General features: G+C 38.4%; 1 protein-coding gene across 2 annotated transcripts; it reads right to left on the bottom strand.

Moving 5' to 3' along the window:
• Nucleotides 1-57: 57 nt before the first annotated feature.
• On the bottom strand, nt 58-9,492 carry tespa1 (thymocyte expressed, positive selection associated 1). Of its 2 annotated transcripts, none has more exons than XM_058401917.1 (12): nt 9,097-9,492; nt 7,760-7,930; nt 6,723-6,765; nt 6,062-6,102; nt 5,832-5,888; nt 5,250-5,289; nt 5,084-5,140; nt 4,890-4,988; nt 4,546-4,754; nt 2,132-3,285; nt 1,109-1,196; nt 58-726 (listed from the first exon to the last, which is right to left on the bottom strand). In XM_058401917.1, the coding sequence occupies exons 2-12, from the start codon at nt 7,917-7,919 to the stop codon at nt 626-628; spliced, it is 2,049 nt and encodes a 682-aa protein (XP_058257900.1). In that variant the 5' UTR covers nt 7,920-7,930; nt 9,097-9,492; the 3' UTR covers nt 58-625. The 2 variants fall into 2 exon arrangements, with proteins under 2 accessions (XP_058257900.1, XP_058257901.1); XM_058401918.1 differs by having other exon boundaries at nt 4,890-4,985; nt 9,097-9,487.
• Between the last annotated feature and the right edge of the window lie 5,084 nt (nt 9,493-14,576).

The following is a 14,576-nucleotide window of genomic DNA, read 5'->3' on the forward strand; positions in this document are numbered from 1 at the left end:
TATATATATATATATATATATATATATATATTATAAAAATTTGGTTATTGGGTCCAAATTGCCCATTCCCTTTATGCTCAATTGAGATATTGCATGAAATTAAATGAAGTTACTATATTGTGGGCTAACATCTTTAGGCCATATGGAACTAAACTGTTGTTCATTTCTGAGCAAGAATGTACAGAAAATTCATTTGATCAGTTTTAGCGTTGTGAGAGGTCCATCATTCAACACACAATAAAGATGTTTTAATTCAGCGTCCAATCATGTTTCATGCTTAATTGTACAACCAGCACAAACATTGTAAAAACACTCAAGTGATATTAGCATTGATGTGCAAATAAATACTTTATCATAAAACAAAATAAATATTCAAAACTTTGCAGCTGCACAATCTTACAGAGGAGAAAAAAAACACATTAACAAATAGTTCATGTAATGTCAGTATTGCTTATTTGCAATACATTCAGATGAGCAAATGTTATGTCGTCTTCTGCAGTTGTAATGTCATTTCAAAAGCAAAACAAGTTTTTTTATGACTGTGTGAGAAAGCTCCTGTATTTTCTAAAAGAAGTAAAACCTTTAAATAGATAATTAAGTATGTGTTAAGTGTGGGTTTTGGTCTTCAGCTAATCTCCTTATTACCGGAGGTTAGCAAATTCTGCATGTCCTCTTCAGCAAAGCCACTGCTGTCTGACTGGAAACTGTCCCCTCTCGTGGGTGAACCTGACAAACAGTCATGCATTAAAAACTTGTTTATTTCTTTCCTTTTGCCCTCTTCTATAGAATATTCTGAGAAAGTGGCTTGCTAATTTCATGGTTTTCTTCAAGACTTCCTGTAAGATGCACTTGTCTGTGAGTCAGTGCTGACAGCAACAAGCTGCTGTGTGTGTCAGCGTTAACAGCAGTAAGGCCTTGCTCTCTTCAGTGTGGTTACTTTCTAGCACTTTGTTTTAACACACATACACCGTTCCCATGTTAACAGTTAATCGTTTAAGAATGAAAGTAAATGTTGTCTATGGATGAAACTGCCCAGTAATTCAGTAGGCTAGAGAAAGAAACTGGTATGTAACTGGTATATGTAACTGGAGTAACTGGGATGACTCACCTTTCTGATGCGTAGATGCTGTAACCGACAGCATGCATGCACTACTTTGTTCCACTGATATGTTCTCCTCCTCTCCCACACTCTGGACCTATGCAGAAGAATTGTTGATAGCTTTTCAGCACTTATTTAACACATCTCTAATTTGTTGCATGTGAGAAACTGGTTTATTTCTATGGCCACATTATTATTCTCTGCTTGCAAGAGTACATTATATTGAGCAGAGAAGGAATATGGTGAGGATAAAAAAGGGTGAGGTGTTTTATTGAAAAGATGTGTACAAATACAGTATAACCAGATGACTGAGTGCAACAGTGATTTTGTACAATAGTTCAATAAACATGAGATTAATATCAAGTAACCAAGTCACAAAAAAGGCAAAAATTCTGTTTTTTTTCCGCTTCAATAGAGAAAATGTATGCTGAAGAAGCCACATTCACTTCATAGGAAACCAGCTTTTCAGAACATTTTCATAATAGAGAATAGAATTTTACATAGTGAACATTGGTGGTACAAACTGTGAAACCTCCCGGTGAGGTTATACTAAATATAACAGTCTTGAAATGCTGTTCAAACAAAGTAGTGGACTGGAACTATCTAACTATGTAATGTCTACTTTTCTGCTGTTTTGACATTAGTGCCAGCAACAAGGCAATTCACAGGTTTATATTAATGTGCTCATTGTAGTGTTATCATTTTTTGATAAGTTCCATGTTTGTTATGGAATCAGTCTCCATTGTTTTCTAACAGTCAGAGGTACAGCAGTTTTTAATCGGTTTCCCAACACATGCTGAACTTTTGTCTTTTTAGTTTCACAGGAAGTAAAAGATCAGCAGGTGATGGAACAGCAGTTTACAGCTTTTATAACTAAAACAAAATAACTTAACTGTAACAGTACGTCCTTTTTATTCCTTACAGTGCACTTGGTGTTTTTGTGTGCAGCGGCTTCAACAAGCTAGCTGTATTTTAAACAACATACTAACAACATTTAAATATCTTCTATAAAAAATATGGGTAGTTACATACCTCCTCCAACTCAAAGGAGTTAGCCGGCTTGAGGTGGCAGTTGATCTGGCTAGTTGAGGGGTTGCTGGGGCTCAGGAACTTCTGCTGCTCTGACTGGGATGAATGCATTTGTGCAGTGCTACCAGGGTATGTAAAATGGGTATAGCCCTCAAATGAGTTTCTGTGGAGAACAGAGCCATCATCCTCCCATCCAGTAACCATGATCTGACATGGTGACCCTTGTGTGATGCTTGGGTGGAGGGACACAGGATCACCTTGTGAAATCTTTGAAGTTACTGGTACTTCCACCATAAGCTCATCCTTGTACTGTACTGGTGATGATTCTGTATCTGTGATGCTTGGCTTGTGTTCTGTTGTCCTAGAACATGACTCTGGCCTATGTATAGTACCAGGGGTTGATAAGCCCATTGCTGATACACTATATGTCTCTGGACACCCATAAGGTGCTTTATGCACATGCTCCACTACATGAGTGGAAACTGTATGAAAAGTAATAATTGGAGTTGGTGCATTAGTATCATCAGGATATTTTGAGGAATCAGGAAGCAAGGTAGAATTGGATGAATCTTCATCCAAGTCTGTATCCTGTGAATTCTGTGTATGCCTCGATTCCAGAGATGCCTGGTCCAACTTAAACAGGGAGCTCTTTGCTCTAGGACCTTCTCTCTGCCCTGATTGTGACCACCGCTGGATCCTTTGCTTATGTGCACTAGATGTTTTCTCAGGGTCACTCATTTTTTCAGCATGCTGTACAGCCTTTTCATCTTTCACCTTATGAGTTATGTTGCCACCTTGTATCAACATTCCCCTACTCTGGTCATGGGTCCCTTCAGGCCTCACATTCCCCACTACCATTTCAACTACATCCGGCAGGCTGTTCCTCTTGCGAGGTGAACAGTTTGGAGAGGTAGGGTCCGAGCCACGTGTGTATAAGCACATCTTAGACACAGTGTCTTTGAGACGCTCCACAGGAGAGCGTGGTTCAGTGCGCACGTTGCCAAAGAAGCGCTGACCAATGCTTCGCTCCACAGTGGGTGAAGAAAAGCTGAATTCAGGTGGTGCCAGCTTCTGAAGTGGTGTCCGAGATACGTGGGAGTAGAGAGAATAGAAAGCATTGGCCATGGCTGTTAATACCTCCACCTGACGGAAACGGCCTGCACAAAGGAGAACCACAAAAATACTTGAATAGCTAGAAAGCCAGAACATATCTGGGCCTTTATTTCTAAAATATTATTATAATTGTACAATGACATTTTGAATTTCCAAAATCCCTGTGTGTTGATCTTCAATCTATTCAACATGCAAGTCTATTTACTTATTGTAATGTTAAATTGTTTAACATATATCATCAGTTCATTAGACATCAGTATTATCTGAGCCTAATTTCATGGAACCTAAACAGGTTATGTGTTCAGTGACCTTGATCATTTTTGAAGACCCACTAAACAAGAAATGTGCAAAAACTGTGTTAGAGAACAGAACAAGCCCTTTTCAAAGAAACTAGAAGTAAGCAGACATGGGGAAATGATTTCCTGTAAGCCTTAAAGCCAATCACCTACCACAGAAAAAGGGTTATTATTTGTCACATTTGTTCTTCGGTTTGCTTTGTTTAGATGGGAAACAATTTCTACTTACTGCTGGTGCAGTTTATTTATTATGACAAAATCTACTTGTTTGCTATGTAAGCGTATGTTTTTTTTTTAAACATTTTATTTGGTATGGTAGTGTTTGATTTCATTTCTTTCCATGCATAGTTGGAAGTTACCCTCTGAAGGCCACTTCCAATAGTGTGAACAGGGCCCATTACTACTAAACACAACAGATTAAGGACCTTATTGTCTTGACAAAGTGTTTGAGATGATTTTGAATAGCCTGATATTGATTATTTTCGAAATGCTGTGAATTTTTTGTTGATGTTTTTGTGACACACTAATGTTTCTCAATACGGTGTTCAGCTGTAAATACTGTAAACATACAGTTAATTTACTAATACGTGTTATACAAATGACAGTGATCGGTTCTGCCTTATTTCCACTGTACTGTACTGTGCCTTAACATAGGCTGTTTAGATAACACATTAGTCTCTGTTATTAGCTTGCATCCATGATCAGTTACCTAGCAACTCTCACTTGAAAAAGTGACTGGAACATGTTCGCCATTCTTTTTCCACAGGGAATGTGCACAAAAAAATTCTATTTGTATCACTACAGCTGAATATCCATGTAGAAGTGTTTTCTGAAGTTCAATACTTTTCTTGATCTGAAAATGATCGTTATAGTCTGTTACTTACCCTCTAAATATTATTAAAATTAGATGACAACTATATAAACAAATTTAAGCAATTATGTGAAAATCATCTTCAAATAGATTTTATTTTTACACCCCTTTGGATTACATTTATTAGTGTTACTTACTGGCGAGTGAGAGACTGGGGTCCTCTTCACGAATACGGCGGAGCTGCGATTCAAGGAACAGGCGGAAGTTGATGCCTCTGAGCTGTGAAGGGAAAGTGAAGAAACGAGCTGGTATACGGGCGGTTACTTGTGGCTCCTCACAACCAAATCCTAACTGGTACAGAGTCTCCTCTGCATCCTCAGCACACATCTGCAGGACCTCAGAAACACTGGTGTATGTGAGAGGGAAAATGCAAGAGATGGACCAAGAGAACAAAACAGGTTAATGTCAACTACACTGTTGGATCCGAATCCAGTTCAGAAACCTGACAGATTACAAGACACTTTTGTTTAAAATGCCTTACCTTGAAGCAGTCTTATTGGTGGTGGATGAGTAGATACTAGATGCCATACTGTGGCCCATACTTCTGAATGGCACATTAAGCCTTTGCTGAGGAGTGCTGCTGAGACACATGTACACAATGTAAGAAATAATTAATTACTAGAAAAAAAGCCATAGATATATCATCTGTTGGAAAGGGTTAAACCAGTTTTAAACCTTGTGAGCAAATCTTTGCGGCGTGATTTAGGAGGGGGCAGGAGCAACGGACAGTGCCTGCAGAGGAATCCAGAAAAACTTGTGAATATCTCTGTAATGACACTTTCAGTGCTTAAGGGAAGGGTTTCAACATGATTGAATGTATCTTGTGAAACACATTCCTTACCCAAACTCTTCATCATGCAATCCACCATCTAGTCCAATAGCTGTAACAGAATGACATATTATGAAGTGTATTCTAAAAGACTTAATTTCTTCTCAGATTAAATTTCACAGATTTGGCACTAATGCTTCATTCATTAATTTATTTATGCATATCTTAGCTGGTTTGTGTGTGTGCAGTCATCTGCTTTATGGTGCAAAAATTCATATAGTAGTAGCCGAGCCTGTTTTGTTTTTGTTTTTTTTTGTATAACCACAGTGGCCACTTCTGCAGAAAGATATACTGATAAGTCAAATATACCACTTACAGAACAAGAAGTGTTCCTCTTGTAACGGTTTTTAAAAAATATTTGTACTACATGGTAATATTGAGAAGAGGGAAATAATCAGCTAACACTTGGCTGACAAGATAAGGCCTGTCTAGAATGGAAAAGAATCCTATGGTATTCATGAGGAATTCATGAGCAGGATGATACCTTTAAAGCATGTTTATATGACACCCATACCATTTGTCACATTGTCTCAAATATTAACAATGTGACTGGCTGACACAAATAAAAAATACTACAAGATTGATTTTCTGTACCTTCAGCCCCGAGGCTCAAGTCATCCTCAAAACTGCTTGCAGACCTCAGGAAAGATTCTGGAAAAGACACATGTTGTAATAGGTACTCACCAACCCCATCTTAAACAGATTTGTGTGGAGCAGCTGCTATGTGCATAGATTATGCCGCTGGATCTCAGGACAGCCCTGTCTGATTGTTAGTCATGTAACTCTATAGTGCTGTAACTATATAGTACTTCCTTCTAACTTACCCAGAGTGAGTTGGCTTGAGTTCTCTTGACTGGCGAGTTTTCTGAATTTACACATATAAAAAAGTATGAGAGCTGGCACAAATAAAAATGAAAACAACAGTTACTTTGATCACATCTGAATCAGCATGGTACGTGGGCGAACTGCAGGCATGCAGGAAGATTCTCAGATAAGAATGCACACTCTCGATAACCCAGCGGACTGCACAACTGTCGTGAATGTGGTAACGTTTTCAAAAAAGCTTAGGCTGACATTTTATTCTTTGTGCTTCACATTCACTGGTGTCAGAAACGCAACAGCATCTCAGCATTACATCAACAGTTAAAAATACAATACAGTGGCAATGTTCCTACAAGTTGTTATAAAAAGAAACCGAACAAACGAAAACAAGACCAAATTCTACCACTACAGTCATGTTCACATTTTCTCCTGCTTCTAATGTCCTCTGATGTTTTTGTCAGTCAGTCTTGATTAGTCGCATTTTAATTTCCTCTTTTCTGTCCTACCCTTTTAACCAGACTCTCTGAGTTTCCATTCATTTTATTTTTATTGCCTTAAAGTTCAACATTCAACCACAAAGAGCTACCTGCATGGTCACTGGTATAGACTGCTCTTTTTCAGACACAGTCACAGACTTACACACATACAAACATGCAGACCTACCCACAGCTTTGGAGCCAGGTTTCAATCTTTCCTGTAGAGCATCCTGTGGAAATACATACAAACAGCTGTTAGCATGAGTGTGCATGCATACATGTGTATGTGTGTTTCTGTGTGTGTGTGACTGACACATTACTTTTATTTATTTATTTTTTGGCTGTTTTATATTCTGTGGGAATGATTTTGCTCATAATCTGTTCAAGATAATTTGCCTACACAGAACCTTCTTTGAACAGAAATTCATAGAATTCTGTTAGATGGCTTCCTACAATAGCTGTCATTTGACTGTCACATTTGCATAAATAAAGACAGCATACCACACCTTCAGTTCACATTTGCAAATGGTTGGGAATATTCTGCTTATGGGGAATTAATTTGTCGTACACATGTAACATCAATATGATATCTTACTGTAGTGACAATAGAGTATGCGTCCAAACGCAGCACTAATTGCAGCAGGCTTGAATTTTTCAGTAGCATCTGCTGAAAGTCAGTGAGAGCTGAATACAATGTCTTGGATCTATCTACATGACAGATCTGTGATTTGAGATATCGGACAGTGAGATTTCAACCCCCAACAAGATCAAATCACATAGGTTTTCAACCAATATTTATACGCAATTGTTCGTATAAAACCTCTCACATATATTCAGATACACAGTGGCATATAAATAACGTTCTTTATAATATTCACTCATTTCTTGGAAAAAAAAAATCAGTTTCCACTTTTGAATGTCTACCACCAAAGTAAGCTGAAAAGGCTATAGCTGTTCCTCAGATGTTCCCTCTTATAAGCATGTCTTATAAGGCTTCAGGTTTGAGTAAGTGAAGCAAAGTTCTATACAGTTTAATAAAAAAGATCCTCACACTTATAACAGTGTATCCTGAGGATTCTAATAACAAAAAGTCAGGAATAGGTGGCCACACAATACACCAAATCCCTTTTCCTTAAACAACTTTCTAATCTCTCATTTCTCTGTAGCTAAAACATACAATACAAACATACAAAACATGTAAACATTTGCCACTTTGCAGCCTACCATCAGGAAAGACTTCATCCTGCAGAGAGAGCTGTGCAGCTGGAATGATATTTGTGTTGCTGGATGCAGATGCATGCAGCTCCGTATCCTCCACTGTGAGCCACTGACGACTGCTCTGAGCCCATGCCTGCCGTCGGTTCACGGAACATGGACTGTCCATTGCTAACAGGCCTAAAAGAAAAGGTATAAAAGTTACATATATCACTATGTAATAAAAAACAGGGCATATTAAATACAGAAATAAGAGTTATATATGAGATAAGGACCTGGGCTTCTTATTTAGTACAGTATTTTAAGATGAGATGTGATCTATGCAGCTACGAGATCTTATACCAAAATCTAATAATCGCCATTCATTCATATTTAGTACTGCTTTATCCTGGACAGTGTTGAGGTGGATACAGAGCCTGTATCCCAGTACCACTGGATGCGAGCTGGCAGAGACACACCCTATACCAGATGCCTGTTTATTGCATTGCATCATCGATATATATTCACACTCACACACACACACACACACACACACACCTAGGGGCAACTTAGAATAGCCAGTCCAGCTACTGGCATATTTTTGTGTGCTGGGAGGAAACTGGAGAAGCCATACAGGGAGAACCTGTCTAATTCCACACAAGCTCAGAATCCAACAGGGGGGCCCTGGAAATGTGAGACAGCAACAAGATCAATAAAAGCAAAGCAATGAAGAAGAAGAAGAAGAAGAAGAAGAAGAAGAAAAATTTTCCTCAAGGGTTCGAGGAAGATCTGCTTGGAACCTTATCTGGTGAGGGAAAACTGTATGCTTTCAGGACCAATACAGGTGATTACTGACCTTCAAAACAAGTTTGTTTCAAAATATTCTAGAAATGTCTAGAATTTTAACACGAAGACGTCGTTTAATCTGGCGCTGAGGTTGTACACGGCATCCTCTTTCATAATAAGAAGTTAGAGACAGACACCGTTGCATACCCAAACCATGAATTTAGGAGGTAATGGTTATATCACGCTTGATCTGAAATAGTGGAAAACCAAACGCTAATGTTAAAGCGCACCGTCACTTACACGAGAGAAAATGACAGCGGTGCAACAGACAACAAAATGATAACTTCCTCCTTAACAGCAAGTCAACTGGAAACGCGGTTCTCAGAAGAGCTCAGCAAAACCGGAGCTTCGCCCTGACACTCACTGTATAGCTCGTATTTCACGTGAAAGTCGGCGTGTTTTAAAACACACGACACCTTAGTGTGTTTTAAGACGCACAAAAAAAAACAAATAAAACAAATGAGCGTGTTTTCAGATTGCGATTCCGTTGTCTAGCTTTTCCGCTGCCAAGGTACACTTACCTTTACAAGACCTCTTCTAATTCTAGCATCTTCACAAAGCACAGTTCACCGCCGTGGTAACGTTATGTCTTGAATACATTCACATCGGCGTACCTCGGTTCCTGCATATCGTTAAATGTTGAAAGGTAGAAGAAACACCCTTGTTTTCCAAATCATTATTGCTCCGCCGACGCAAACTTTTCGCGCTGTTTCTGCTGACAGTCTCTCTTCACCCTCGTGACGCGCGCGACACATGACGGAAGCAGGGAGAGGAAGAAGTGCTGCTGTGTCGCTTAGCACAAAGAAAATCCATCAAATCATTTGAGCCACGAAAACTGAGAATTCACTTTAAACTACACCTACTGCCTGAATAATCATAGTTAAATAGCTTACACTGTACGCACGTTATCTGTAAATCCAGTCTAATTGTTTCAGCCAGGAGATTAAACCTTGGCTTTTTCCACTTATGCCTTTTACAAAAGGTTATATGACCAGCCTAGGTCGGAAACATAAATGTCATCAAACATTAACTTCACCAAATCAGTTTAAAAGCAACAGATGGTGATGTTTGAGCTTAGGCCTATAAATATGTTTCATTTCCAGGTATTCCTGATAAGCCTCAGACACTCACTGGCCTCACATGGTAGACTCGGAGTTGAGGAAAAACCTATGAGCACTTTTTTTCTGAACACCCGTACACCTGATCTTTCATGAAAATATCTACTCAGACAATAGGGTGGCAGCATGGATAAAATCATCGGAAAAGCATTTTATCTATTAGTTTTCTGTGGCACTTATCCTACACAGGAAAACAGGGCACACCTGGGGGAGGGTGCCAGCCCATCACACAATATGGACAATTTTGAGACACCAATCAGCTACAAACGCATGTATTTGTACTCAGGGAGGAAACCAGAGTACCTAAAAGAAATCCCCAAAGCACATGGACAACATGCAAGCTCCATAAACAAAGGGCATGTACTAAACACAAAGCCACAGTGACAACTGAGTATTTTTGCAGACATGTCAATAGAGAATGGCCAGGATCCAGCTGACAGAAAGGCTACAGATAACTACTCTGTACTGTTTGGACATTCTTCACTGTTACTAAATTCAAATGTTATGACATAAAATGATAGCATATATTTACGTCCTATTTTTCATATTATTCTTGTTTCTTATTGTTTCTATTCTGTACTTTGTCTTTGTTGTGTGTAACATCTTTGGTCTAGAAGGAACATTGTTTCATTTCACTGTGTAGTGCATCAGCTATATATGGTTGAAGTGACAGTAAAGCTTCTTTGACTTTGACTAAGTAGGCCTGATTTCCATTACAGTGCAAGTTGTATACTGTATATAGTTGAGTATGTGACAATAAAAATCTTTATTACAGAAGGTAGGGTCATAATTTAACGTTAACCAAATAATTCAAGGCATTCGACCTACCTTGTGTAAATAGTCCAGTTCTTTTGGATGTGTTAATACCAATCAATCAATTGCTTGAATGCCATAGCATATTGGAATATCATTGCTGATCATGTGCATCCCTTTACGGCCCCAATTTATCCATGTTCTAATGCCTAATTCCAGCATGATAATGCACCATGTCACAAAAGTAATCTCAAACTGGTTTTTATGAACATGGCAATGAGTTCAGTGTATTTCAGTGACCTTTCCAGTCAGTGTATCTGAATAAAATAAAACACCTTTGGCATGAGGTAGAACGGGAGATTCACAGCATGAAAGTGCACATGAAAAATGAAAAATCTGCAGGAATTGCAAGATACAATTGTGTGAACATGGATTACAATCTCAAAGGTATGTTTCCAACATCTTGTAGAATCCATGCCACAGAATTCCGGTTGTTTTGAGAGCAAAGTGAGGCCTTGTGAGGATTAGTATAGAGTTCTGAATAAATGGTTGAGTGAGTATATATTACTTACATTAATGTTTATCTAATTCTTCACTGTTAAAACTATTTCATCACTGCTTATTAAATTGGTGTTCAAATTGTTTTTGTGCTTTTCATCCAGGAAAATTAATTAGCTGATTATGGTATTTATTTCGCATTACATCTCATCAGAATACATATATTTTTATCCTCTAAACTGTATTGCTGCCATTGCAATACATGAGTAAAACTATCACACATTTTGGGCATGCAGTGGGCAGAAAAGACTGTGAATAAGTGTGAATTAAGTATGGTGTCATATTTCTGCTAAGCCAAATTCAGAAACCAAAATGTGTCCTTAGAACATGCACGTTTTTCTCCTTTTTGTATGTCTGGGTGGGTTTTTGGGTTTTTGGGCTTAACAATGCACCTGATTGTTGATAATGATATTTGATCTTTTCCTGCATTCCAGGGAGCACTTTAGCCACTCTACTGAATATTAAACCAACTTCTCACTACTTCATTACAACAATCAATGAGCCTTGGCCGCCCATGACCCTGTCGCCGGTTCACCACTGTTCCTCCCTTGGAACACTTTTGATAGATGCTGACCACTGCAGTCCAGGAACACCCCACAAGAGCTGCAGTTTTGGAGATGATCTGATCCAGTCGTCTAGCCATCACAATTTGGCCCTTGTCAAACTCGCTCAAATCCTTACTCTTGCCCATTTTTCCTCCTTCTAACACATCAACTTTGAGGACAAAATGTTCACTTGCTGCCTAATATATCCCACCCACTAACGGGTGCCATGATGAGGAGATAATCAGTATTCTTCACTTTAACTGTCAGTGCTCAGAATACTATGGCTGATCGGACTTTAAAATACAAAAATGGCTTGCTTCTTGGAATTTAAATGGCTAAGAATTTTCCTGGGTGTCACAGTAAGGAGCAAGTTTTTTCCTCCAAGTCTATAACCAACCATTGGAGTTTAAATGCAATGCCACCAGCGTTCAACCTAATCTGAAGTGTCACAAAATTTCTGGAACAAAGGCTCAGATGCTCTCCAGAAACAGGTTTATTAACCTCAGTGTATGGATAGTTACCTTGTCCTTATGTTACAAGTAATCTAATTAGGCATTAGTAACTTAGCAACAATAGTAACAACCAAAATGTGCAGCAAGTCAGTTGGCATAAATTTCACAGAACCGAAAACAATGCTTAACTCTAAAGCTAACTAAAAAACTCAAAGAATATCGTTAGTGGTTAGTCTTAAATGTTCAGTTGGACAGGCCACGCTTTAACATGTCTTTCTCCATTCATAATCAGATAGTCTGAGATGATGGTGAGGACTCTCAGGCTCACTGACAATTGCTTCTTGTTTTTCATATTTTCAACTTTTGTTTAAAAAAATTCATTTCAAAAATTTTGGTGAAAATGATTGTTCACAAATTTGTTGTCTATTGTCAACATGAACTGCCTTGAGGCTTTGCAAGAGGTTCCTGTAAAGAAGATACAGGTAGAAAAGAATTAACAGCACACCAGATTCCCAGTCAGAGCCTATTCTCAGCAAGCACACTTTGCTGTTATACAGTCGTCCCACCCGGTTCGCAGCCATGTCTCGATTTACACTCAAGTGCCGACAAGTGCGAGTGTACACTATATTGCCAAAGGTTTTGGGGCACCCCTCCAAATCTGATCAAATTTAGCTGTTGTTTTTCAGGGCTTGGCCTCTTAGTTCCAGTGGAAGGAAATTTTAATGCTTCAGCATACCAAGATATTTTGGACAATTTCATGCTCCCAACTTTGTGGGAATAGTTTGGGGATGGCCCCTTAGAGTGGAGACTGCAAGCCAGGCCTTCTTTCAACATCAGTGCCTGACCTCACAAATGCACTTCTAGAGGAATGGTCAAAAATGCACATAAACACACTCTAAAACCTTGTGGAAAGCCTTCCCAGAGGAGCTGAAGCTGATATAGCTGCAAAGGGCGGGCAAACTCCATATTACATTCATGTGCATGTAAAGGCAGACATCCCAAACTTTTGGCAATATAGTGCATCTGTGTGTGGAGCAAGCACTTGCACTAGAAGCACATGAGTGCACAGACATCCGTATACAGGTGAGGTAAAGTCACTGGGTCTATAGACTGCCGGTTTAGTGGCTCAGTCGAAGAGCGTCGTTACAGCGAGTGCAGGTATTGCAGCAGTGTGTGCACAGTGACGAAACTGAAGTCAAGTCAAATCATAGGGTACCACGTGGATTATAATTTTGAAAAAGCCAGTGAAATGCATAGGTATTTATTTAAAATTATAAAATTAAATGGTAGATATGAACAAGTTAAGGCAGAGTTACCGTACCCTATCCCAACATGTATCTCTAAAACCTGGTGTGCATGCACACTGGTTAGCCTCAGGAACACGAGTCAGGATGAAGATAGTGGAAGGGAAAGAATATCAGAATTGATGCTACTTAGAACTATCTTCCTCATGGTGCGTTAGTTCCTAAGTCTCACCTATAAACTAATCAGTTGACCAAAATGCTGCGATCACTAGTGAGAATTAATTTGAACATGTAATAGTAAAACTGCATCTTGAGATTCACTTGTTATCAGTTTATTTAGATTTACAACAACATCAGAAAAAAAGAATTTATTGACTATTTACAAGCAATGATAAACTGTACACTTATTATATATTAATATATTTTATACTATAACAAGTGCTTGAATCTAATTGTGCATTATTTTAATACAATTGAGTACTATTACGTTTTATGACCGTATTTATGACGTATTATTTTAGTAGCATGGGCAGTTCCAGCTGTAATGTATAATAGGATGATAATGAAATTATTTAAAAGCTGATTGTTGTTTAACAAAGTGATTCTTATATTGTTTGATGTGACAATTTTTTACAAGATGCTTATTTAACATTAACATTTTAATGTTTAATGAAACATTGCTATTGTTAACATATTGCTGTGGTATAAATGGATTAACAAACTCTAAACTTGTGGAGGGGATGATGGAGGAGGGGAAAGACAGTGATCAAAATTACATTTTTGAGGGTTACAGGTGTCAGCTGTACCTGTTCAACTGCAGGACATCACAGATGTGTGAAGTCATTCAAAGCAAGGGCATCTAAACTACCTTCTAGTTTTTGACACCTGTTACACTCAAAAATTGTAGTTTTCTTTTGTGCTAGAGTGGTTACTGTGTCCTGTTTCTGATCACTGTGTTATTCACAAGATATAGGTTTTTGTTGAAGTGCCTTGGTTATTTTGTAAAGCATGCTAGTAGAACAGTGGTATTCCTTCACATTTTGAGTGAAGACGGTTAGCAACATTTCAGAAAAAAATTATTAAATTTATTAACATTATTAACATTAAATTAAATTATGTTTATAAATTATCTAATTTTGATTGCCACTGTAAATTATGATTTTGTACATGTCCTAAATACACAACATCCTAGAAGGTGATGAACTATATGATATGAGGTGATGACTATGAGCTTTTTAAGTTACAACTCTCTCATCAAAATGGAAATCATCCTAACAGGGCATCGTCATGATGGTGGGAACATAGGGCTGACCAGCCACTATGTTGCAGAT

Source organism: Hemibagrus wyckioides, linkage group LG11 (assembly GCF_019097595.1).
Source record: "Hemibagrus wyckioides isolate EC202008001 linkage group LG11, SWU_Hwy_1.0, whole genome shotgun sequence".
NCBI lineage: Eukaryota > Metazoa > Chordata > Actinopteri > Siluriformes > Bagridae > Hemibagrus > Hemibagrus wyckioides.

What these genes read in the sequence shown, in the direction of transcription:
- tespa1 (XM_058401917.1), bottom strand. Translation starts at nt 7,919, where the DNA reads ATGGACAGTCCATGTTCCGTGAACCGACGGCAGGCATGGGCTCAGAGC. An exon ending in ACTCCTTTGAGTTGGAGGAG is followed by an intron (nt 1,197 to 2,131) that starts GTATGTAACTAC and finishes TCTTCTGCATAG; the next exon opens with GTCCAGAGTGTGGGAGAGGA. An exon ending in AGCATCTACGCATCAGAAAG is followed by an intron (nt 727 to 1,108) that starts GTGAGTCATCCC and finishes ACTGTTTGTCAG; the next exon opens with GTTCACCCACGAGAGGGGAC.